The sequence below is a fragment of the Ammospiza nelsoni genome, chromosome 3 (assembly GCF_027579445.1).
Source record: "Ammospiza nelsoni isolate bAmmNel1 chromosome 3, bAmmNel1.pri, whole genome shotgun sequence".
Classification (NCBI taxonomy): Eukaryota; Metazoa; Chordata; class Aves; order Passeriformes; family Passerellidae; genus Ammospiza; species Ammospiza nelsoni.
The window spans coordinates 91164260-91187839 of NC_080635.1; the positions used below are offsets into that span (position 1 = coordinate 91164260).

A 23580-nucleotide genomic window follows, 5' to 3' on the forward strand; every position below is an offset into this window, starting at 1 on the left:
GAGAGAATGCAAATGGAAGCAGAAGTTTGACTTAAGTTGGTTTGCTGTGCAAGTCACTTCCTGTGTCATAGATATGCTATGCTGTGGCATCCTCATGAAATATTGTAAGAATTAGATTTTTAGAAGTTACTCCTTATTAAAAGCATTTTAAGATAAGTGACTAAAAATCACCAGCAGTAAAGCTGAGGATAAAGTAAGCTGATAACAAAAAAATGCATCTTAGGAAAATTGATTTCCTCTGAATAGGCTGTACGGAGATTTGCTGTGTGAATGCACCTTGGTTTTTTCTTCTAGAAAATGTGGACTGACATGAAATAATACTGTGCAGAGACTCTTAAAGAAATTCAAGCTGACCCTGGGCTTTTGCCAAGCACTCTGAGAAAGGTCAACATACTGAAGTTGAGCTGCAGCATTTCACCTACTCGAGAGGTCAAGGGAAGTGTTGCATAAACTGACAAAGCATCCGAGCAAAGATTCTGAGAGCTGTTTTTGGATTTCGATTTCTAGATGCTGACTCACCCTCCAAATACCAGTATTTTCTTAACAGCGTAGTTGCAGGGGATCTCAGTGAAGATTTGTAAACATGGCTCATCTGAACAGATGTATTTCAGTATTTCATGTGCCCTCACTTTTTCAGTGTGCCCAATGTGCCTGCGCAGGGCTCATGCAAATGGACACACAAGGCAGCAGCAACTTCTCAAAACAACTAAAAGCGGGCATCTCTTTCTGAGCAGGCTTCTTTCATACTTGCACTTAGAATCCCCTCTATGGATACGAGCTTCCAGAAGTTGTTTCATTTTGCCCATTGAACTGATACACCCACAAGCAGCCGTGTCTTGTTAGCAGAGCCTTGAGTTTCGTAAGGCTGTGTAACTACAGAGCTGCTGAAAGCACTCCAGTGGTTTGAAAGCTTGCGGCTTACACTGTAACTGAAGGTGTTATTCGTGTGAAGTTGGCTTTAAATTCTTCTCGCTGTCAATAAACTACATTTTAGCATTCCTCTCTTTTCAATTTCTTACTCTTAAATACTTACTGATGTTAAGGTGGGATCTTATTACATTTCCTGCCCTGTTCCTTTTCTTTACAGCCAATATACGAAGCTTTGAGTGGTGTTTATAGGATTTTAGTGTTCCAGTCACTCAATGATTTAGTTCAGTCATCATCCAAATATAGAGCATTTAATCAGACGTAGCACTTTTTGGCCGCTTGGCGATGGGAACCCCTCGTTGTCCAGAACCCGAGTATTTATAACGAGGTAAGCTTGCTGTCATCAGAGCCCTTCTATTTGCAGTGCTTAGCACGCTACGTGACACGGCGCAGCTGCAAATGCCACGGCGGTGCTGCACGGACGCCGTTCCCGGCTCCGCGGGCACCGCTCCTCCCCCGCCGCCGTCCCCGCCCCGGCGGCCCCTGAGGCGGGCCCGTCGCGGCCTCGCCGCCATCAGCGGGCGCCGGCAGCGGAAGCGGCCCCGCCTCCGGCCCGGCCGGCGCGGCAGCGGCCGCCATGGGGGGGGTGCGGGCGGCCGGGCGGCGGCTGCTGCGGCGGCTGCGGGGCGCCGAGGGGCTGCGGGAGACCTGCCGGCAGTACCCGCTCTCCTGCTGCCTCCTCCTGGGGCTGGGCGCCGCCACCGTCCTCCTGAACCGGTAACCGGGCGGGTGGGGAGCCGGGCGCGGGCGGCGCTGCGCCTTCTCACCAGCGGCTTTTCCTTCCTGTGTGTCTGTAAGGTATCTTCATGTTCTGATGGTCTTCTGGTCCTTCGTGGCTGGGGTCGTCACCTTCTACTGTTCCTTGGGACCGGACTCCCTCCTGCCTAATTTTCTGTTCACAATAAAATATAAACCCAAGGTAAATATGCCTGTAAAGAGTCTTGTGCTTTTTAAAAATACGATGAGAATCTATATGGAGTAGCAATTATTGTCTAAGCCTAGCTGCTTTCAGAAATATTGTGCATCAGTACAGCTCACACAGTCCTGCTGACAGGTGTTTTGTGGCAAGCAGATGATGGTTAAGACTTTGAATTCTTTGCGTATTTCTGCGTAGTCCCGTCAAATCCATGTACGGCTGCAAGGCCGGTTGTTGGGCTGTCCAAGGATGTTATTTCCTCCTTCTCTCATTGCACATTTTGAGCATTTCAGTAGCAGGCAGTGGAGAAACTATGTTGTTGTTTGCTCCTTTAAGGGGGCTTTTTCTTTTCTAAAGATGCCCTCCTTTTCATAGGCCAGTGGTGAGTCTTTGCTCACTGTAATCAAAATTCTCTAAGCAGTACTGCACTGCAAAAAGAAAAATATTCCCAAAGCAAATTGCTCTTTTCTAACTTAATTCAATGTAGAATTTCATAGGACTAAAAGGGTATAGTTGCAATAGTTCAAGGCTATGAGTAAGGCAGAGAAACCATCTGGTCTGTTACTAGACTGAATAATGTACAGGGAGGTGAGTGGAGATGTGAAAGGATATCTGTGTTCCCACTTTGTTTCAGTGAAAGCCATTTTTCTTTTAAGATTCTGTTGTTTTTCATGCTATGCTTTGTTATCTTGTTTTCCTGCTGGAAGAATAAGTTTGTCTTTATTCAGTTCTCTGTAATAGTATGCTCTGAAAGGAAATTTACAAATGTTTGGCTATGTTACTAGAGTCATCATTTTGGAGAATGTAAGCTTGTCCAAATCTCTTAGCAGTTGGAATTGCCGGAGCTGTTTCCCCATGGTCACAGTTGTGCTGTGTGTGGCAAGGTCAAATGCAAGAGGCACAGGTAAATTACATGTGTGGCACTCCTAAGCTTGGCGCTGCTGCCCTTTGACACATCACAGTAGGAACCTGTCAGTTGCACATTGTTACATAAACTTCTCCATGCTCTCCTACAGACCTACTTTGCTTCTGGAAAACTATCAGCCATGGCTGGATCTGAAAGTGCCTTCCAAGGTTGATGCATCACTTTCAGAGGTAATTGGTGCATTGTTTCTTCAGTACATTAAAATTCTGTGGGTTTTTATTATGTGTCTTTGAAACCTTTTGCTTCTGGTTCACTAGATGGTTCAGATGTACCTTGCAGGTGTTTTAACTTGTTCAAATACAAGTCAAGTCAAAGGAGTGTTTGCTGGGAGCAGGGAGCCAAGATGGCCTGCTTTTAAACATGGACTGCTTGTGTAGCAGTGCACCTAAAACACAGAAAAAATGTCTGTAAATTGGGAAGAATAATGGAAAGATCAGTTAAAATTGAGCATGTCTGTGTTGTAGAAATGAAGGATTTCAGCCTGCTTAGTTTCTTGGAGTTGAGGGTAAAAGATGATTTGATCCAATTACAAAAGTTCTGTAATGAAGATGAGAATTTGATGGTAGGGACTCTACAAGAAAGATGGAAAAAATTACAAGAGCATAGGGGAATGGATTCAAACTGACAGAGTAGGTTTAGATTAGATATTAGATATTAGATATTAGATTAGATATTAAGAAGAAATTCTTTACTGTGAGCATGGTGAGGTGCTGGAACAGGTTTCCTAGAGAACTTTTGGTTGCCCTGTCCCTGGAAGTGTTTGAGGCCAGGTGGGATGGAGCAACCTGGCCAAGTGGAAGGTGTCCCTGCCCGTGGCAGGGTCTGGGAACTGGAGGATCTTTCAGGTCCCTTACAACCCAAACCATTCCATGAATCTATTTAAAGTCATAAGATAAAGCTGTAACAAAACCTTTCTTTAAAATAAAATTGCCGAATTTACTCAAAGAAGAACAGCATATGTATTTTTTGTAGCAAGACTGTAAATCAGAAATTTTATTTCGTTCTAATCTCTTTAAAAAGAGAGCTGTTTGAAGAACAGTTTTTTGTTGTGCTTGGTTTTTTATTTCCTTGATTAGTAATTGATGCAATGTATTGGGAGCTAAACAGATAAGCTTTGTGTTTTTTGAAGCTAGGAAGGTACACAAGCACATATGTAGATTAATATCCTTTTATTTAGAATTCCAACTTTGGAGTTCTGTGGGAGGAGGGTGAACAACTGGCATGGCAGAAGTGAGTCCGTTTTTGTGTGTCAGTTTTTGCAGTTAGCAGCATGGTGTGTGAAGTCAGAGCCATGTGTGTCTGTGGTATAAGCTGACCCTTCTGTTCAGCTCTGAGAGACATTGTCCCAAGCATGGCCCACTGAAGGAGTGGGAGGAGAATGAAAACCTTGAGGAAGGCATGGACAGTTGAAATATGTTTTTTTAAAAAGAACAGGTAACAACTTGTTGACTTCCACTAGTTGAATGAAGTGACTTCTTCTGTGATTTCAGAAATAAACATTTATTCTTTTACAGCTACTTAATTTATTTTTAAAATAAGTTTAACTGTATTAAGATGGCAATATCGCTGAATAGAATTTCAATAGACTCTTGCTTTAATAATAGAATGTAAAATAAATGCTTCCATGCATTTAATATTTTTAGGATTTGTGGTACCAAATGGCTGGGGCAGTCTAATGAAGGATGTTGTAGATGCTGAAGAACTGGAAATTTTCTTGTTTGGCTTAAATGGGAATTTGATGCTGAGAAGGTTCTTTGTAGTATCTCTTTGCAAGTGATATGAGTAGATACCATAGTTACCTTCTTGGCATTTTCCATGTGATTGCTGTAGTTCTGCTTTTACCAAAATAGTGACCTTTTCTTTGCGGTTACTTTTCACTTCAGTGGCATGTCCCAGGCCCTGCTTTATTTAGCACTGCAGGTGTGGGTCATGTGTATCCATGGCCATGCTTCTCATTCCTTTACCTCCTTTGTGTGCTTACCCGGAGGGAAGAGCCAGGCCTGGGTTCTGGACCATTCCAGGGCATTGAGCCATGGTCACCCTCCTCAGTTAGCCCAAACAAGTAGTGTGAGTCACCTTTTTCACCTGTGTTGGACAGATACTGTTTGGGGTGAGAAATCTCATTGCATGGTTCCTCACTGCCGCTCTTCTCTACTGGTTAAAAGGGTGGCAAGGGGCTCTGGCCACACCATATTCCTCTTCACCACCTGCTCTGAGGATGCAGCATGTAATGCTGGCCTGGAATTGGATAGCCTGCTTCAGGTTGGAAGGAGAGACTGCTCTTATTTTCTTTTATGGGTTAGTCATACATTAGAGAGAAGCCGATACAGTGTGAATTGAATTAAGGTTAATTAGATTCTAAAGGAGTGCAGAGTGCAGTCTGTTTCTAAAAAGCAGTTTCTTCAAATACTTGGAATAATTTAGGAATTTCTTTATTATGTTTTAATTTTTCTAGTTATTTTTTTGCAGCTTGAAGAATTTTGGCAATATCCTCATTTCCAAATGTTTCTAATTTGAGCCAGGTGCAGAGCCTTCAAGCTTGTGTTTTTCAAGTGCTTTCAGAATAATTTAATACACACTCAAATCAGAAGAAATCCAAGTTTTCCTCACAAGTATGGATTTTTCTGTGTTGGATTGTGATGATAGTTTGTCTCACTTTGCAAATTCTTAATCGTTTGCAGCCTTGTTTTAGTCTATTCAGCTGCTGTGCGTGGTTTACAAGAATAACAGAACCTGTGCCTGAACATTCCTCCCTCCACATTTATGTTTGTTTTTACAGTTGAATGCTAAACTGTCTCAACCATGCATCCATCAGTATTTTATAATTTGGGCTGTATCTTGCACAAAAATAATGCAGTCACCTAATTTTAATTTTCTTTCCAGTTTCTAATCCATTTTGCATTATGCTTGTTTCTTCAATGTTTTCTTTCTTTTTGAATTAGGACATGATATCAGTTGGTTAGTTTTACATTGTGTATAATCCAGGTGCTACAGATTGTAGAGAAAAAGATTAATTTATTACCAGAACAACAGGATTCAATTCTCTTTTATACAATCTCATTTTTGCTATGTGAGAGACGGTTGCAAGTCAAATCTGTGGAAAGCTGCTCAGCTACTCTTTATCAGCATGGTGAAAAAAAGTCTCACTGGATCAAGATGCTGCTGTCTTTTGATCTCATTTAATTCTTCTCAGGTTTTTGACTCCATTATGGGACTGAGTTTTTTTATTTTTTTTGTTTTTGTTTTCTAAAGGCAAGAAATAGACAAATGCCTGACAAGAAATCAGTTGTTGCTTGAATGTGCTCTTTGCAAGTCCTGAACTCTTGCACTAGCACAATGGACTGTATGCTTTCTTATTGGAGTGGCTTGTTCTACTCCCAGAAAGTGGCCTCAGCTGTCAGGTTGTGCTGTCTTTTAAGGCTTTAGAACTGTTATTGTGGTTTATGTATCAAATCCTTGCTCCTTTCTGGTGTGATCGGGCCTGGTAGTTCTGACCTGCCACTGATTCAGCATCATTCATCTGCACAGTTCCTCCTCCTGACAATTGGGGTCAGTTGTGTGGCAGTCCCCAAAAAGCTTGTCTCAGCAGCAAAGACTGACTAGCTTGCAATGTTGCAGTGCATGCTAGAAAATAATTTCTCTTTTTTTTTTTTTTTAATTCAGCTGCTCCTTATATTGCTACCTGCTGTATTTGGTTTTACACTTGTAATCTTTTTCCAATTCAAAGCTGCCCACACATAGTAGAACCAGTCATTTTGCAAAATGCTTGAAAAATAGGTAGGCTTTAAATGGAATGACTCATCATTTGTATTTAAAACTGGAGGATAATACTTTACAGACAAGGAAATGGCTTCTCATTAGCTGTCATTTTTTGAGGTGTCCCATCTACTTCATTGGTGTGTGTGCAATGTGAGCAATTGAGCCTGAATAATATTTTTGTTGTTGATAGAATGGAAGTGGGTGCACATGTCCTGCTTCCCCAGTGCTTCATGAAAGTGCAGTGGATGATGTGGCCAATTTTTCTGTCAAGCACAATTGCACTTATACAGTCTGGAATGCTGATAGGGTTGAAGGAAAACCGGTATGGACTACATGCCTTGAAAAAGTTAGTGGCAGTAATAATGGCTTATTACTTCTTCAGCACTTCCATTTTTGCTGTAGGGATGATTTCACACAGTAGCTCTGCTTTAACTTCTGTTCAACACCTTGGTGGAATGGAGCATCATACTTAACTGCCTCTGCCATGTGTTTAATTAATTTGCAAGTAGGGCCTGCTTTCTGTGCCCACACGTTTTATTAGGGCCATATAGGTAACCTGAGTCCTAGTAGAATGTGTCTTGCCTTCTGATACCATATCAGCAATAAGTGGACTCCAGTGAAAAGTGCATTTTGAGTTAGCTGTCTGTCTGTGTGCGTGCTGTCTCTGTGTCTTTGTCTGGTGGGATTGTCTGCAGTGTTCTGTGGAAGCAGTACCATAAAGCTTGCACTTACAGTGTGGCTGTGGAAGAGAAACACTGGTAAGTCTGTAAAATGGTTCAGCTGGGGCTCACTTACTACAACATGGGATGAATCTGAAGGAGACTTTGTCTTCCACTTTTGAGTGGGAAGGATCATCAGGTTTTGCACCTTTTTTTACTTTCCTTGCTTATTTAGTAACCATGGGAAGATGAATCTCAGAACTGTGTTTTTCTCAGACAGCAATAAGGATCAGATCTCTCTCTGTTGGAAACAATTCTTCAAGTGCCTTCAGAGGCCTCTATAGGACTATAGAGAAAGGGAGGGCCAATAAGTTATGTCAGCATCAAATGAACTCAATTTGTAGTGGCACATTCATGGAAAACTTGATAGGCTCTCAGTTCAAAAATAGTAGTCATAAATGAAGAAAGCTGTTTCAAGAGGAGTTCATTGTATACCTTTGAATGTACTGTTCTGTGCTTGAAGGCTCTGCAAGTGCACTTTCCACTCCAAACAGAAGTTGCTCTGCTGCTGTTGCTTCTGATGGGGAAGCACAGAGGAAAAGTGGAGGAAGAAGGAAAAGGGCTCCTTTAATAGACAGATTTTTTTCGCAAGCTTTCTGTAAGGCATTTCTTTTGAAGAGTGCACTTTGAGCCTTGAAAGAGGTTTATTTTGTTAGAAACTCCGCATGAGGAAAAATAGTGTCACCATACCTGTGAGACAGAGATTTCTGTGGAGCAAATTGTGGCTCATGTAGTGGCAGTGCTATGGAAGGCATCAGGGAAATTGGTTTAAGTAGTTTAATATACTGCTTTTATGGCTAATGGCCTGTGATTGCTGACTGGAGCTGTATGAGGTCTCCTTTCTATTGTCTGAAGATTGACTTCCATAGAAGGTTCCCTGGGATTTCTTAATTTCTTCTAGACTGGGAATTGAAGCATCTGTTGTCATTTCCCTTACCCTTCCACCTGCTTTTAAATGGAAATACAAGATGGGGGATGGGGATTCGCACGACAACATGATAAAACATTTAGTTTACCCATCCATCGTTAACACATGATGGTATTACAGTTTTGAGATCTGTTACTGCTGTAGCACATAAGGGTAGGAGAAAAGACACTGATGACTTTGTGTGGTCCATAACACAGACATCTAATGTTATCCCAAGCTGCAAGACGTCTCTTCAGAGAGAGGGGAAGAAAATCACTGAAATGGAACAGCTGGAAAAGAGAAAGTATCTTATCCAATCTGAGTAGGTGGTATTCTTACTAGTGAAGACAGAAAAAGAGTGTTCTTGAGCTGCTCAGGTCTGAAGAGTTGAGAAGAATTAAAAAGGCCATGTGTGTTTTTTATTGAGTATGCTTTTATAATCATGAGAGGAGCAGAGGTATGTAGTACCCTAAAGATAGTATAAATTTAGTAAGTCTTGAATTCTTGCAGTGTGAATGAGTGCAGCAGCACATCTTGTAAGAAGAGTAGCACTTATTCTCATGAATGACACTTGTATATCAGCTGGTACATTCAGCTTTCCTTTCAAACAGACTTCACATTTTTCTTTGTACACAGTGGCTTTGAAAAACCTTTCCTTCAGCAGAACATGGCTGAGGAGCCTCACATAGCAACATGTATTCTCTCTTACTCCCCTCATCAGCATTGGTGTTGTTGGGGATGAACTGATCTCTAAAACCCTGATTCAAATTGAGGGATAAGTTGCAGTGGGAGAAGGTAGTGTAGGTGATATCTTGGGGCTATACTGAAGGAAGAGGAATCTTAAGAATACTGCATCCTTCTGTCTCTTTCCTTGTTATAGATGGCTTTCATAGGAATTGCTATTTATGACTATTCTTTTGCTTTCTTTGAGAGTGGTGAGCATGCAGGAATGACCCGTCTTGAAGGTGGAGGTTGGGTGAGAAAGGATGGAGGTGTGTGTAAGGGTAGTATGTAAACTGTGCCTGTGGGACACTCCATGCTGTGCCAGAAAAGAACAGGGACTGATCTGAAAATTTAGGGATGGGCTGTTTAAGGTAAGATTACAGTTTTTGTAGCATTTGCCTGATAGTGGCCATGACACTGTGCTTCATGTTACTGATAGTACTTATGGCAGATGTTTCGTGTTGATAGCTGATGAAAGCATCACTTTGATGTTAGTTGCCCAAAGTACTGATCACAATGCTAAATGGTTGATCTAGCAACAGGATCACAACTTACACATTTTTATGTTTTACCATGTATAAATTATGTCCTATGAGTTTTGGAAGGTGTTTGTGATGTTAACTCTTCTAACAAAGATTTGTAGTAAACTGTTTATTTTGTAACATGGTTGTCTTTGTTCTGCACAGGTGCTTGAGTTGGTGCTGGAAAACTTTATTTATCCATGGTACAGGTATGAGCTTTACCTAAAAGTTACTATTTTTAATATCATAAATATTTATCAACCTGTTTGAGAAGTTGATACCTGAAAATATACATTTCTCTTTCCTTAGTGAAAGATAAAGGATCCTTTTGAGTGCTAGGAATCATTGTTTTATTGTCTCCTAGCTGAGTAGAATAGATCTTTTGATAGTTTAGTTATAATAGAGGTGGTTCTGAAATTCGGATTTCATCCTAAAACCACTTTTAGATTGTCTATTTTTTTATGTTCATTTTGAGATAACTCTTACTTGGAACTAAATACAGATTGATGGAAATCTGTGTGGAAATTCAACCTGTCACTACCTTTGAAGTTTACTTCCAGATTAGAAGCATACTGATCTATCACATTGCTAAAAAGGAAAAGCAACCAAAAAACAAACTTTGCAGGGTTTTAAAGAAAAGATATTTAAACTACCTATGCCAACTTCTTGGACATCATCTCATAAATTTCCAACTTTTAAGACTGTTGGTGACTATGTTGTGCTGAATACACTAGTTCTGTGTAAATAACTATAAAATAGTGAATAAAAAAAAGGACTGTGGCTGATTATTTTTTCTGTGTTGTTTTTTTTTCTTTCGGGTTTTCTTCCTTGTACTTTATATATATATTATAGTGCTTTGCAATGCTTTGTAAGAAGATATTAAAATATTATAACTGATAATGCTGACATTAATGTGTTAAAACAACATCTTGCCTTAATTCTGAATTTGACTTTTTCATTGAATGGAAAGTTCAATTTGTCCTAAAAAAAGTATGCTTCCTTTTATTTTTACTCTGTGTCGTTTGGATTTTTTTCTGTCTCTGGGACCCAAAATTTACTGTTCAGACTTCTTTGCCTCTTGGGTTTTGATTATGGCCAATACCTGCCCATGTCACCTCTGACTTGGTGTGTTGAATATGCTGAAGTGTAAAACTTCACTGCTGATGCAAACAGCAGAGGGAGCTTTAGCACCATGTCTTGTGAATGCAAATTGGAAACCTCGAGGTTTTAAATTTTCAAATACAGAAAACTAGAGCATGTTCTATTGGGTTGTTGTTAAAGTAACAAATGTAAAGCAACCATCTCCTGTATTTCATGACTGGAAAACAGTTTTTTCTTGGCTGGTGGAAAGTGTCTTTAATGTCTTTGTTATGGAGTGACAAGAAAACTTGGCTTCCACCAATTACTTACCTCTCTGACACCCAAGGCAGTGGAAGTCTGGAATACATCATCTGGTGGGGATAATAATTCACTATATCTGTAATGTACAGTTAGAAATGCAGTGTAAAGTACACCTTGTCTGAAGCCAACCAGCCTACATTGTGCTCCATCTTGCCCTCTGCTGAGCAGTGTAGGTGTTCCTGCCCTGTCTTAAATTCTGCATGGCTGTACCTCTGGATTTTGAGCTAGTTCCATAAATTCACACTGTGCTGATGAAATCTAACAGCCTGAAGGTTGTTAAATTTCAGGTTCACGTGAACCTGAAATACCAGGACTTAGTGATCTACAGTGAGTGCTGTGATGTCCAAGCAATTCTACAGGAAGCATCTTGGTCCTGCAAGGCTTACTGGTTTCAGTTTAACAGTAGTAATGTCAGATGTGACCCTGTTTAATCTGGACATTCAGGTGTTTCCAGCAGGGTTTGTGCAGGGAGACCTGAACTGTGTCTGTGTGCCATAGTTTGAGAGCTGGCTTGTAGAGCATGTCAGCTCTGATTTTTCCTACTCTAGTTGTGCCTGCACTGTTGGCAGAGCTCACATCACTTGAGAAATAGAATTCATGCATCCAGGGCATGTTTGTTTTCTGAGCAAATAAACCTAACTCAGGTTAATTCTTCCCAGAGCCTTTGCTCCACGCTCTCCTTATTTAGCAGCGTGGCTGGGTGAGCACTAGCAGGCAATTCATGCTTGACAGATAGGCTGCTAAAACACTTGGCTGTGTTCCTTTGCATAGAAAAGTTTGGGCATAATTCCTTGGGATAGCTGCTCTGCCTTTCATGTGAATGGATTTTGCATAGAAGCTACCTTTTTCTTTAATTTTTATTTATTTATTTTTTCAACGACCTTGGTTTTTGCTTTATGTGCTGTGCCAACTGATGCTGTCTTGGACATTAGTGTTACCAGGATGTATCTCAGTCAGAAGCCTGGGAAGTGTTATGTTTCCAGGGTGGGTTGCAAGATAAAATAATGGATTTTTTTGCTTAGGAATAAAAGTGCTGTAAGCGTATAAAAACTGGTTTATCTTTGTTTCATTAATAAATGGTGTAAGAATTTCTAATTTTTTATTAACAGGTTAAAATTTAAGCGGGTCCTAAATTTGGACCACTTTAGGGGAATGAGGGTTAGTGCTTAAAATCCATTGAATTCTACTGTAATAGGTCATTATACCTATGTGCATTTTTGTTTTTTATTTTTCAAAGTATTTATACTGGTTATATTAAGATTTTTTTTCAACTGTATGAGAAGAATCAAACATAGCTGTAAGTAATGCCAAGTTTGCAGAGCTACAAAACACGGGTCTAAGTCTATTGCTTATGCTGTACAGCAAGACTATATAATATCTTACTTATACTGACCTTATTTTAAATAGAGTTTAAAGTTTGAATGGGTCACTCTTGCTTACTAAATATTTTTGGTCATTGATGGTACTGCAACTCCAGTTCTCTCAGATTAGGACAGAATTCAGGAATTACCACATTTTTGTGATACATTACTATGAAAACATTTCTCTTTGATGGTGACTAAACACAGTGTTTTCACATGTGGAGCTGCTTCTATTTTAAATGAAAGTTCTTTTTAAATGCAAGTAATGCAAGAAAAATTTAGAATTTTTGTTGAGTTACAAACCATAGCTGTACATTTTTATTAGCTTGTGACTTATTTTCTACATCTTTTTGAAAGGAGTTAGCCAAGTTTTTTAAGAATAATTGACACACAGAGGAAAAATATCACTTTGTTATTTGTATATGATTTTCATTTATCAGTGGATCCCATAAGGCTTTGCATGCAATAGCAGTTGGGTGTATCTCTCTTGAGACATTAGACTCTGTAACTGTTTACAATTAATATTTCTAAAGTTCTGGGAAAACACAGCCAGCTTTTAAAATGTTTCCAAGAGGGTTATTTGGACTTTCCCCTGAGTCACTGGAGATTTGACATTTTACAGGTTCATGATGTTTTTTTTGCCAGTCTTCAGTCTGCTGGTGATTAAAACAATGTCTTTGCAAATCTGTTGTGAGAATATGTGGCATGAAGTTGTGTCCAAGCTGAGCTAGCCAAGATTCTGGTTATCTAACTGTCAATAAAATAACAACTTCTTGGTCCAAATTACTTCATGTATCTTCCTGTCTGTCAAATGCTAGTAATACCATAATACAGTCGGTTTGCCAACCCCTTGGCAATGCTAATCCCTTTGACAGTGTGGGTATTTTCTAACCATATTGCATATCAAATATCAGCTGCTGATCTTAAACCAAACTTTCTCCTACAGTGTTCTTATCTGCATGTGATTAGCAGTTGCAGGATAATTGGGTTTCTTGTGCCAGGCTGCTTTCTTTGAGGTGTTTTCTCATGCAATTAGTTACATACTTTGACTCTCAGGTCACTGGTATCTCTAGTATATTTACCTGGTTGCTCATCATCAACATGCCTTTGAATGTTCTGTAACCCAGGCTAAAAGTGCTTTAAAAGTTGGATACTGAATAATATAAAATGTTCTATGCATAATTTTAAAAGTTATTTTTAAATGTCCTGTTCTTGCTTGTAGTGTTCTTTTATAACACAAGTAATATTTCTACTTACTACACTAATTTATCACCAGAAGTGTGATGGTTCTTGCATATGATCATTAGTTAAAACTGGATGCAACTTCCTTTGTTTTGTCATTATTCAGCTGTTATAGTTCAGTTTTACCAATATATTAGTCATGCTCTGAAGTTCATATTAATAACAGATACGTTTTTGGTTTTCCCTTGCATTTTGTGGAATGCTGGCATCGTGATCTTTTTCCACTCAGTTTAGATGCAGTTTCTTCATCTAAGACTTAGCGTATTTCCTGTTTTCATTCAATTTTCAAAAAAAGTCATGGATTTAGGTATTTTTCTTCCTGAATCACATTTGATTATTTTTACCGTGAGTTTTGACTGAACATATTTTATTGCAGTGGATGGAAACTGGCAAGCCAGATTAAAAGTTTGGATGATATTTTGACAGCGATTTGGAAATCTATTTAAATTCTTCTTTGCTTCCAAGCAGAAGCCACTTTAAATAATTTCAATTTCCTTTATACCATTGAGTTTGGATATGTTTCTCTGTGTAGAAACTAGGTTAGATTTTACTCAGTCAAAATTGTGCAGATACTATATGGTAGCAGGAATTGGTATATCATTGCAATTTCCTGATGTTTTTCTTAAGCTGTTGTGTGCACAGACATTGTGGGAATGCTGTGTATTTTCCTCAGACAGAAGACTGCTGACTCTCTGGTAGCTTTCATTTCAGTTCATTCCAGCTGAAGTATCACTGTTGAATGTTCTTGTTATTATGCTTTTAATAGTGCCAAAGGTATTGTGGTTGGATTAATAGAAATTTATTTTATTCTGTTTTCTCATATGCCATGCTTTGAAACACTGCAGAAACATTACTGATGATGAGTCCTCAGTGGATGAACTGAGAGGGACACTGAGGTTTTTTGCATCTGTCTTAGTTCGAAGAATTCACAAGGTAAGGTGACTTAAATGTATTAGTCTTGGTTTTCCATCAGAATTAATTGATATCCCTCTCTTGTGAGTTCTTTATTTTTTTTAATTGTGATTCCAATGTCAGCCCTATGTTGTAGGTTGTTTCTAACCATCCAGGTTACTTCTTTGTGGTCTCTGCCTCATCTTTCTGGAACTTATCCCCTTCCTAGTTGTAAACCATCTCTGAAGATTCATCATTTGAAGTGTTCAGCATTGTGTTGAATGTGAGCAACCTGTTCCAGTGAAAGATGTCCCTGCCATGGCAGGGGATTGGAATAAGTGATCTGTGAAGGTCCCTTGTGACTCAAACCTTTCCCCAGTTTTTGCAAATGGATATATTTATTACACCAGTGCAAGGCATTATTAAAAGCTTGTGATCTTTTAGCTGTCTTTTGGTGACTTAATCCAAGTGGAAACCATTTTGAGAATTACTGAAAAAAACCTACTGGGAAATGGTGAGCTGTGTTATAGCTTCTGCTTGCTTGTCTTCTTAAAATGCAAACAAGGCCCTTACATTGTCTATAAAGAAGACTGTCATTAGGTGACCAGGTTACTGTAAGAATTAAAACAGATGTGGTTCTTACATTAATGCAGTTCTTCAGGAGCATTTTGAGTGCTAAAGATTACAAGTTTTTATTTGATGTGTTTTATCTATTAGCATATACTTTTTTTTCTGTGTGCTCTCTTTTTAACAGCACAGCTATTTCCTGGTAAAGTGCTCCAAGCCTGTTTCACAGGAATTGCTTCTAACTATTTGGCTGTTCTAAGCAGAAAGGGTTGCTAACTCAATTTCCTAAGAATTTCCTAACTAAGAATTAGTCAGTGCTGGCCTCTCTGTTGGAGCCACGACCATAAATATGTGTCTTTTTCCCCCTCCTTACTAACAGCATTTTTTTCTGAGCTACAAGTTGTGCATGTACCCTGTCATGACTTATTAACAGTGTGATTCTCCCCTTCTTACATATCAAATCCAGAGAGTTTCTTGTTTACTCTAAGTCAGGCATGTTACTTTTTAAAATGGACATGGGAGAAGATTAGGAAATGTCTGTGTAGCACAGATATTGTATGGAGGTGTGAAAGTGGAGTAAAGCTTCGAAGTGAAAATCTAGACCAAGGTCTTAAAATTTAATTTGGAGTTGTAATACTTGCTGGTGTTAGTTGCATTGTGCATGGATCCATTGTTGACTCAGAAAGTGACCATGTCTCCTGTATTGATCATGCAATGAGCCATTGATTGGGATATCTCAAGTGAGTTACAGCACCTTGAAGCAGAGTGCTAATTTACCATCTCTGCCTTTGACAGTGAGCATTTAAATGTGGTGTCTTCAGTTCTCTGGGTAGGCAGTGTGTGCAACAAACAATCAAGCCAGTATTAAGCACTGTCAGGGGACCTACAAAATAGAGTTAATCACAGAAATGCATATGTTGAGGAGAAATTAGTCATCATCAGTTGAAAAATAAAATAGTTGTATATCTTGCCAAACAGCTGTACTCTGTTTTGGATTTATTATTAAATGCTTGAAAGCAGTAGTTCTAACTAATAGAGATAAAATGTTTAAATTAAGGAAGAATTGTGTGAGAAAACACAGGCTTTTTTTCAGTTTTTACATTATATCTTTATATTTTTTTTGCCAAAGAATATTCTACTTTTGAATTGAGACTTAAAATTACAAATTGCTTTGATGGAAGGAATGCTTTTATTTTCTCTTTAAAGCTGCCTAGGTCAAAGCATGGTTGTTGAATTAAATTAGAAGCACTTCAGGCCAGTCAACTCTAATATGCTGAAATACTTCAAATCTGGATTTTCTTGCTGTGGCCATTGCTGGATTGGTTATGGATTTTGAAGGGAAAAGGAAGTGTTATACCACACCTTTGTATGGTATAGTATAGATAACCCTGCATCTGATGGAAGTTTTTGACAGAAGTTCTCAGTGTCTGCTGCAGAGTTGATAACAATTTCCTTGACTGTGCTCTTTGAGTTACCTCTGCAGGAAGAAACACTGCCCTATCCTTATATACCATAGGAAACTCTTAATTTCTAGAAATTACTGTTGGAATGTGAGGCACAAAAGACAGGATTTTCCATTGATAAGCAGAAGCTTGTCCTTTTGTGCTTGTAAACAGGAGCTGACCTTACTTTTAGGCAGCTCCAGTCAATTGTACTGGCTTGTCGGGGCTGGCCAGGTCAGGGCATAGCTGTGCACCTCAAATATTATAGGAGAGTGTGCAGGAATATGCAATATTCTCCTTGTACAATTGAATAAAAAACACCAGTTTTTCTCTTGGCTCTGGTGGCCTTTGCAATTGCATTGTCTCTTGTCTGGCAAGATGCTGTATCAAGGAGGGATTCCTCCATTAGGAAAGAAACTTGGTTAGAATTGTTATATTTTGAGCACTTAGAGGTGCATGTTTTTGCATCTCTAAGGTGTCTCTTGTTTAAAATAAAGAATCTGTGAAGTGTAAATCACCTTCTAGATGAGTTTCTGTGAAAACTTGCAGGTGATAAAGAGTTCCTTGAAACTGTACAGGCTGGAGACTGACTGGGTTCAGGGAGAAGCTGTGCTTGCTGCAAAGGACCTGGGCCCATAGTAGGCTGTGAGCTGAATATGAGCCATCAGTGGCAGCTTAAAACGCCAACAGCATCTTGGCCTGTAGTGACAGGAGCAGATAAAATCAAGGAAGTGATTATCTGCCTTCACTGGATGCTCTTTGGATGGCGTGTAGGATACTAATCCAGTTTTGGACACTTTACAAGAAAGTGGAGCAGGTTCAACGAGAGGGCCACCCAGATGACTGGGGCTGGAGGAGGTGACTGTGTTCAACTCAGGAGGTTTTCAGCACCAGCTTGGATACAGCCATGAGCACCATGATCAGAGCCTGTTTGGAGCAGGGCTAAGGCAGCCCAAAGTCATTTGTGCCTGGATTGTTCTCCTTCCATTTTTGTAGCCACCAAAGAAAATAGAAATACAGGACCCTAATACAATCCTTTATTAAATCATACATGTTTGTTGTTTGGCTTATGATCACATGGTTTTGGTTTTGGCACTAATGGTCTTTTGACTGTGTAACTCAAATTCTCTTTTGGTTCTGCCATCACATGAGGGGTGACATTTTTTCCACCTGTACGTAGGAAGGTTTCTCTTTGGTTTTAGTCCTTGTGGACACAACTGTAGAGTGTTAAGGCATGCAAGTGTTAGAAGCAGAGCATAGTTAACTTGATTCCTGTTGTTGGTGGTCAAATTGTCCCATGGAGTTGGGTTTCATCTACTGTGACTCAAAAGTCACACTGCCTTGTTTTATTTATTGCAATGAAAAATTCATAATGGGAATGAGTTGGCAATAAATGTGTTAACTGTGTTGTTTATGGCATTTAGTTCTGCGTGTTTTTATATACCTTGGACACTGTCAGCTCACCTAGAGAATTTTTTATTATTTCTTAATGGTTTATTTTATGGTTCAAACCACAGCATATAAGCAAATTACTGTTTGATGGTTGTCTGTAATACATTTTTGGGGGGGGGGAGGGGATAGAACAGTTTTGGTTTGATTTTGAAATTATTCTTTAGGTGGACATTCCAACGGTTGTAACGAAGAAGATGCTCAAGGCAGCAATGAAACACATTGAAGTAATAGCCAAGGCCAGGCAAAAAGGTAATGTCAAGACTTAATATGTTGCCAGTTTCAAAGGCCAGGTATGAATATTCTTTTATGCATGTTTGAGATTATATTACTTTGTCTGTTTATCCTTATGGCCTCTTTTTTTAAAAATGAGGTCCTTTTGCATTTTTCTTCTGGTGGGTGCGAAGGCAAATAGGGAAAAAATACATAATTGTATTCTCTGTTTTGATTTTTATTGCCTCTATAAAAGTACAAAATTTCTCTCTCTGTACAGGGGTGAACAGGAATATGGGTTTTGTCTATTTAGAGCAATCAAGATCATTTAGGAATGCTTCTTGAAGTTTTTCCTTTATGTTCCAGATGAGCAGTTGTAGATGAAGGGATTTGTACATCTGTGCACTGTACCTCATAGCTCTTATAGATAGAATGATTTGAAATCTGCATTAGTGAAGTTGTAATATGTTGAAAAGCCATGGAGAGACTTTGAGCAAAAAGTCTCATAAAAGCATATTTGTTATCCAAGATAAGAGTATCTTCACAAGCCTAATGTAAAAATTGTATTTAAACTGCACATAGAAGAAATAGTTGGAAGCACTTGCTGTTGCTATTATTTTTCCACTGGCTTTGTTCCACAGTGCTGTATCTACTAAATGTGGTTTCATTCAGTTTTTAAGTGTTGATGTTTACTTTAACTGGAGTCATGAACTTTTCTTCTTTCCCTCCAAATGTCTGCTTGATATCCATAAATACATGTCATTGGTCCTGTGAGTAGTGTTAATGATTAAGATGAGTAATGAGACATAGTTTAATCATGTTGGATGTCTTTCATGGCACAACAGCAATTTCAAGATAGATAATCTTGAAGTGCTGTTTATGCCAAATTTCATGTTTCCTTTGATTTCTACCAAGGAGTTGGAAACACTTTCTTTAGCAGTAAAGAACTGTATTTTATATGTACAACATTGTAAATATAGCCATTTTTTCTCAGTATTTAAAAAAAAAAAAAAAAGACTTGTTTCCTAAGGGTAGATATGTGAAGCAGCAACTGAAAATTACTTTTAGTAGCACTTTCTAGTAAACATTGCTAAAGCAGCCATCACAGTACGTGGTTCAGAGGCAGCTTTCAGACCCTGCTTTGCTAGTTGAGCCTAGCCTTTTCTCCTTATTTTCTAAATCCTTTTCAAGTGGATTGCTTTTAGGAGGTATTTCCTTTTCTCCTGCTCTTGCTACCCTTACCTCTCTTAATAATTCCTATTTTCACAGACACCTCCACAATTCATTGCCTGCCCTCGCTAGAGGCTGCATTCCTTCTCTCTGCTTTTAGTGACACCAGCTAGGCAGATTTACCAGGTCATGTATATTCCTGCATCCCCTCTGTCAGCTGATATCACTCTTGGGTTTTGGCTGTGAAAGCCAAGCCAGCAGGCTTCTCTCATATGCTGGGAATAAGCTTTAACTTTTAGCTGAGGAATATATTACATACCTCACTATGTCTGGTGGTGGTGTTGGCATGAGGCTGTGCCACATTGCTAGTTCAGCTAGGTGTGATTTATAGCAGCTCAGTTCTTGCCTTTGAAGTGATCTGAAGAAATGTAACATTGTTGCTTCTAATTAATATCTATAGTTTTTAATCTGATAAAGATGTATTCTTTCAATTCCACCATAATTTAGGAGGCAGTACTCTAGCATATCCTCCTGAAGGTTTTGGCTTGTTTCACCCTGTGTTTAAAATGTATGCTCCTTCACATTTGTTTTTAAATGTTCTAAGGAGGAAACAGATACTACAGGATTGAGTAAAAGTTTACGTTGATTTCAAATTGTCTTAGGCCAAAAAAATGGAGATCATGAAGAAGGTCAGGAAAAAGGCAATTAGAGGCAGACTTTGCACAATGCCTTTTTTTTGAGAATCCAGATGCTGAGTTTTTATATTTAGTTTATATGTGTATATAAACTGAATGTATAAATAAAAGTTTATATTATTTTATATATATTTATATATAATGATAAATGAGAAAGCATTCTGGATACTATGGAAATTGCAATTGTTTGGTGAAGGAATTCTTATTTCAGTGTGAGGTTTTATTTTTACATAGCATGGCTTCAAAGTCTAAGCCAAGGTTCTTTCATAAAATTTCAACATTTTATCCATTTGGCAGTTGTGTGTGTACTACAAATACTAACTTTTTAGCTCAAACAACCAATTATCTTTTGTTTACCAGTAAGAAAAAGCTGAAGCAACTCTGTGATGCTGTTTTTTCTTTCAGTAAAAAGTGCGGAATTTTTGCAGCAAGCTGCTTTAGAAGAATATGGACCAGAACTGCATGTTGCTTTGAGAAGCCGAAGAGATGAACTTCACTACTTGAGAAAACTTACTGAACTTCTTTTTCCTTATATTTTGCCCCCAAAGTCAACAGAGTGCAGGTATATAAATGACTTAGAATTGTGTTTAAAGTGTTTCCATATTATGTAGTACAATCATTTTGGAAAATGAAAGAATGAACTTCACAGTCATCTTCCTTCTTACCCCTTTTTTATGATTTTTTTTTGGATTTGTCTTAAAATAGCTTGCTTATGGTATTATGAAATCCTAAAATATTTCCCAGTAGTTTTTGACAGAATTGGAAACTTCACTTAGAAATTTAGGTAATCTAATATTGCTTTGGATTTTTATTTTCTTTCTTCTATTTTCTTTTCAGATCCCTGGCCCTTCTGATTAGAGAGATTCTCCCTGGTTCAGTTTTCCTTCCCTCACTGGATTTCTTAGCTGACCCTGTAAGACTTTGGAGCACAAGAATAATCTTAATTTATTCAAAATTACTGTTTATCTGCTAAGTATGTTGTGGTAAAGCAAATTATGTGCAATGACTTACTTGCTGTGCATTTTGACTAGATAAAAGAAAAAGAAATATTGTGGCCAATTTTTTTGTTTGTTCATATGAATTAACTCACTGAACTGACTGAAATAACAGTATTGGTGTGGTCTCTTAAGAATGCATTTTTCAGTAAAGGATTACAGCTGCTGTCAAATGGGAGGATGCTGTGCTAAATGTAAACATCTACAAGTTGCTATTGCTACATTTAAAAAGGGCTTGATTACTTGGACTTTAGCTCTGTGGATCTTTATAGCAGTCTTAGTAACCAGCATTTTTTGCAACTGTATTGAAATCAATTTTTTTCCCTCAATTCTGCAAATCAGAGGGCATTTATTTATGAAGCTGCAACACTGCCATCCTTGTATTGATATATACATGTATTTTAATAGGCAGAATGACAGTGCTTATGCAGGCATCACCTGGCTGCAAACAGAAAGTACTGTAGGGTGGAAGTATTTCTAGTTTGTTAGATCTGCACTTTGAGTAAAAACACTTTGGAGGCCTTTCTTCCACTGGGTAAAGAATATTTCTGTGCAGGTCTTTTCAGAAATTCTCTGACTTGTAAAAACTTGAGACCATTGAAGGTCAGTTCTCAAACGTGTATTGCCAGGCTTTGCTTTTTTAAAAGTATTAATATACTCACATTTAAACTTGGGTAAAACATAGCATTGAAATTATTTTAATCTATTTTGTTGAGTTTCTTTAACCATATTCTTATTTATTGTGCTGTGTTTCTTGCAGGATACTGTCAACCATTTACTGCTGATCTTCATTGATGATAGTCCAGTGAGTACTGACAAAGTTAAAACAGTGGCATTTTGATCACCCATGAAAGAAGCTTTCTTACCCAGTTGTCATTTTTTTCTGCAGCCTGAGATAGCAACTGAGCCTACTTCCTCATTGGTTCCATTCCTTCAGAAATTTGCCGAGCCAAGAAATAAAAAACCATCTGTAAGCAAAGGCAGCATTTATTTCCTTTCCTGTTTTGAACAAGTGTTTTACTTTACCTGCTGATTTTGTTCTACAGCTCTTTGTGTTATTTATGTGCTGACTGCAAGTTTGAAAGTTGGCTGACTGCATTTTTAACCTACTCAGGTACTGAAACTGGAGCTAAAGGAGATCAGAGATCAGCAGGACCTTTTATTTCGGTTTATGAACTTCCTGAAACAGGAAGGGGCTGTCCATGTGCTGCAGTTCTGCCTGGCTGTGGGTAAGATTACAGTGTGCTGATGTTACTTGATGATATGGAAATCATTCAATCATTCTAATGGAACACTGCAATTTGAATCTGGGTAATTTAGGGAGAAAAAATCATTCATATGCCAGGAACAACCTCATGAATTTATCCTTTCTGTGATAAGGAATAATTTCTTCTAATTGCAATATATTTTAATAATAACTTTATGAACAGATCTGAATTATAGTTAATAAGAAGGCAACTGCCTTATTACCTCAGATTTTGAGATGTCTTATGTTTCTTTTAATTTTGAAGTTTTGCAAATTACTTACCTACTGGAAAATTAGTTGATGTTATAGGGTGCTTCAGGATGTTATTTGTTTGCCAAGTTGATCAAGAAATGGTTTTTCTTTCCTTTATTCCTCAGAGGAATTCAATGACCGAATTTTGAGACCAGAACTATCAGATACTGAAAAGATGTCTCTTCATGACGAAGTACAGAAAATTTATAAAACCTACTGTTTGGATGAAAGCATCGACAAGATCAGATTTGACCCTTTCATTGTGGAAGAGATTCAAAGAAGTAAGTTGGAATTCGAAAGGAATAATGTACATTGAAATTTAAACAACATGCTGTAATAAAGTGAAAAGAAATTTTGCTGAATATCATCAAACTTTTTTTGCCAGTTTTAAAAATTATTGCTATGCTATATTGTGCTTAATCCTTGTTTTGTCAATTTATTTATATTTTTATTTATAAAACTTGGAGTAGCTTGCAAAATAACCACAAACTCTGACCAGGAGAAAACATAAACTTTATATGCCTTATGTATATCTCTCTCTATTCATACTTATATTTTTTTTTGATAGTTGCTGAAGGTCCATATAAGGATGTTGTGAAACTTCAGACTATGCGGTGTCTGTTTGAAGCTTATGAGCATGTCCTGTCTCTGCTCGAGAATGTTTTTACTCCCATGTTCTGTCACAGTGATGAGGTAAACATGAGAGATTGGAAGAGTAATCTTAAAAGTGAAGATTGTAGTTTTTTAGGATACGCTATTTACAGCAGTCACGTGTATATGGAACTGAAAAATATGGCTTCATTTTCCCCTTCAGTTTACATTCTAGAGCTGGACCATTCTCAGTAGGAAAATAAAATTCATTCTAGTCCAACCCATAATCACAGAATAAAAGGAAATCTTCATGTTTTTGATGTAACATTTTGTGTCTATCACAGCTATTCCAAAATCCTCTCCACCCTGTCTTTATGATTGCAAATTTGGTGCAAAAATAATCTGCCTGACACATGTAGAACACAATCTCTTTATTTACTTTTAAGAATATAGCGAGATTTAAAGATACAAAAGGTGTATTTAGGTTTTTTCAGCATTATGCATTCCTGCAGCTAAAAGTCTGGTGTTTGTTTTCAAGAAGATCACTCAATGCTATTTACAAGGTATTTAAGATTGTTGTCAGATTGGGTTCTAAATGCCACCTTAAGAATTCCCTGCACTGTGTTGACTTTATCTGCCTAAGGCCTTCCAGTAGGACACACTTCAAT

The 23580-nt window shown here is 38.2% G+C and overlaps 1 protein-coding gene across 9 annotated transcripts in view; it reads left to right on the forward strand.

Annotated features, from left to right (window-relative positions):
- The first annotated feature begins 1492 nt into the window (after window positions 1-1492).
- SNX14 (sorting nexin 14) overlaps window positions 1493-23580 on the forward strand; it is a 45716-nt gene continuing 23628 nt past the window's right edge. For 3 of the 9 annotated variants that reach the window (XM_059468042.1, XM_059468043.1, XM_059468048.1), the window contains exons 1-14: window positions 1494-1644; window positions 1726-1846; window positions 2671-2747; window positions 2860-2938; window positions 9563-9606; window positions 14247-14334; window positions 17918-18002; window positions 20234-20390; window positions 20666-20741; window positions 21584-21628; window positions 21713-21793; window positions 21938-22052; window positions 22447-22602; window positions 22890-23014. In XM_059468042.1, the coding sequence (XP_059324025.1) occupies window positions 1505-1644; window positions 1726-1846; window positions 2671-2747; window positions 2860-2938; window positions 9563-9606; window positions 14247-14334; window positions 17918-18002; window positions 20234-20390; window positions 20666-20741; window positions 21584-21628; window positions 21713-21793; window positions 21938-22052; window positions 22447-22602; window positions 22890-23014 (1389 nt within the window). In that variant the 5' untranslated portion in view covers window positions 1494-1504. Of the gene's footprint in view, window positions 1645-1673; window positions 1847-2670; window positions 2748-2859; window positions 2939-9562; window positions 9607-14246; window positions 14335-17917; window positions 18003-20233; window positions 20391-20665; window positions 20742-21583; window positions 21629-21712; window positions 21794-21937; window positions 22053-22446; window positions 22603-22889; window positions 23015-23580 lie in introns of those variants that run through there. The other 6 variants (XM_059468045.1, XM_059468049.1, XM_059468050.1 and 3 more) reach the window with 4 other exon arrangements.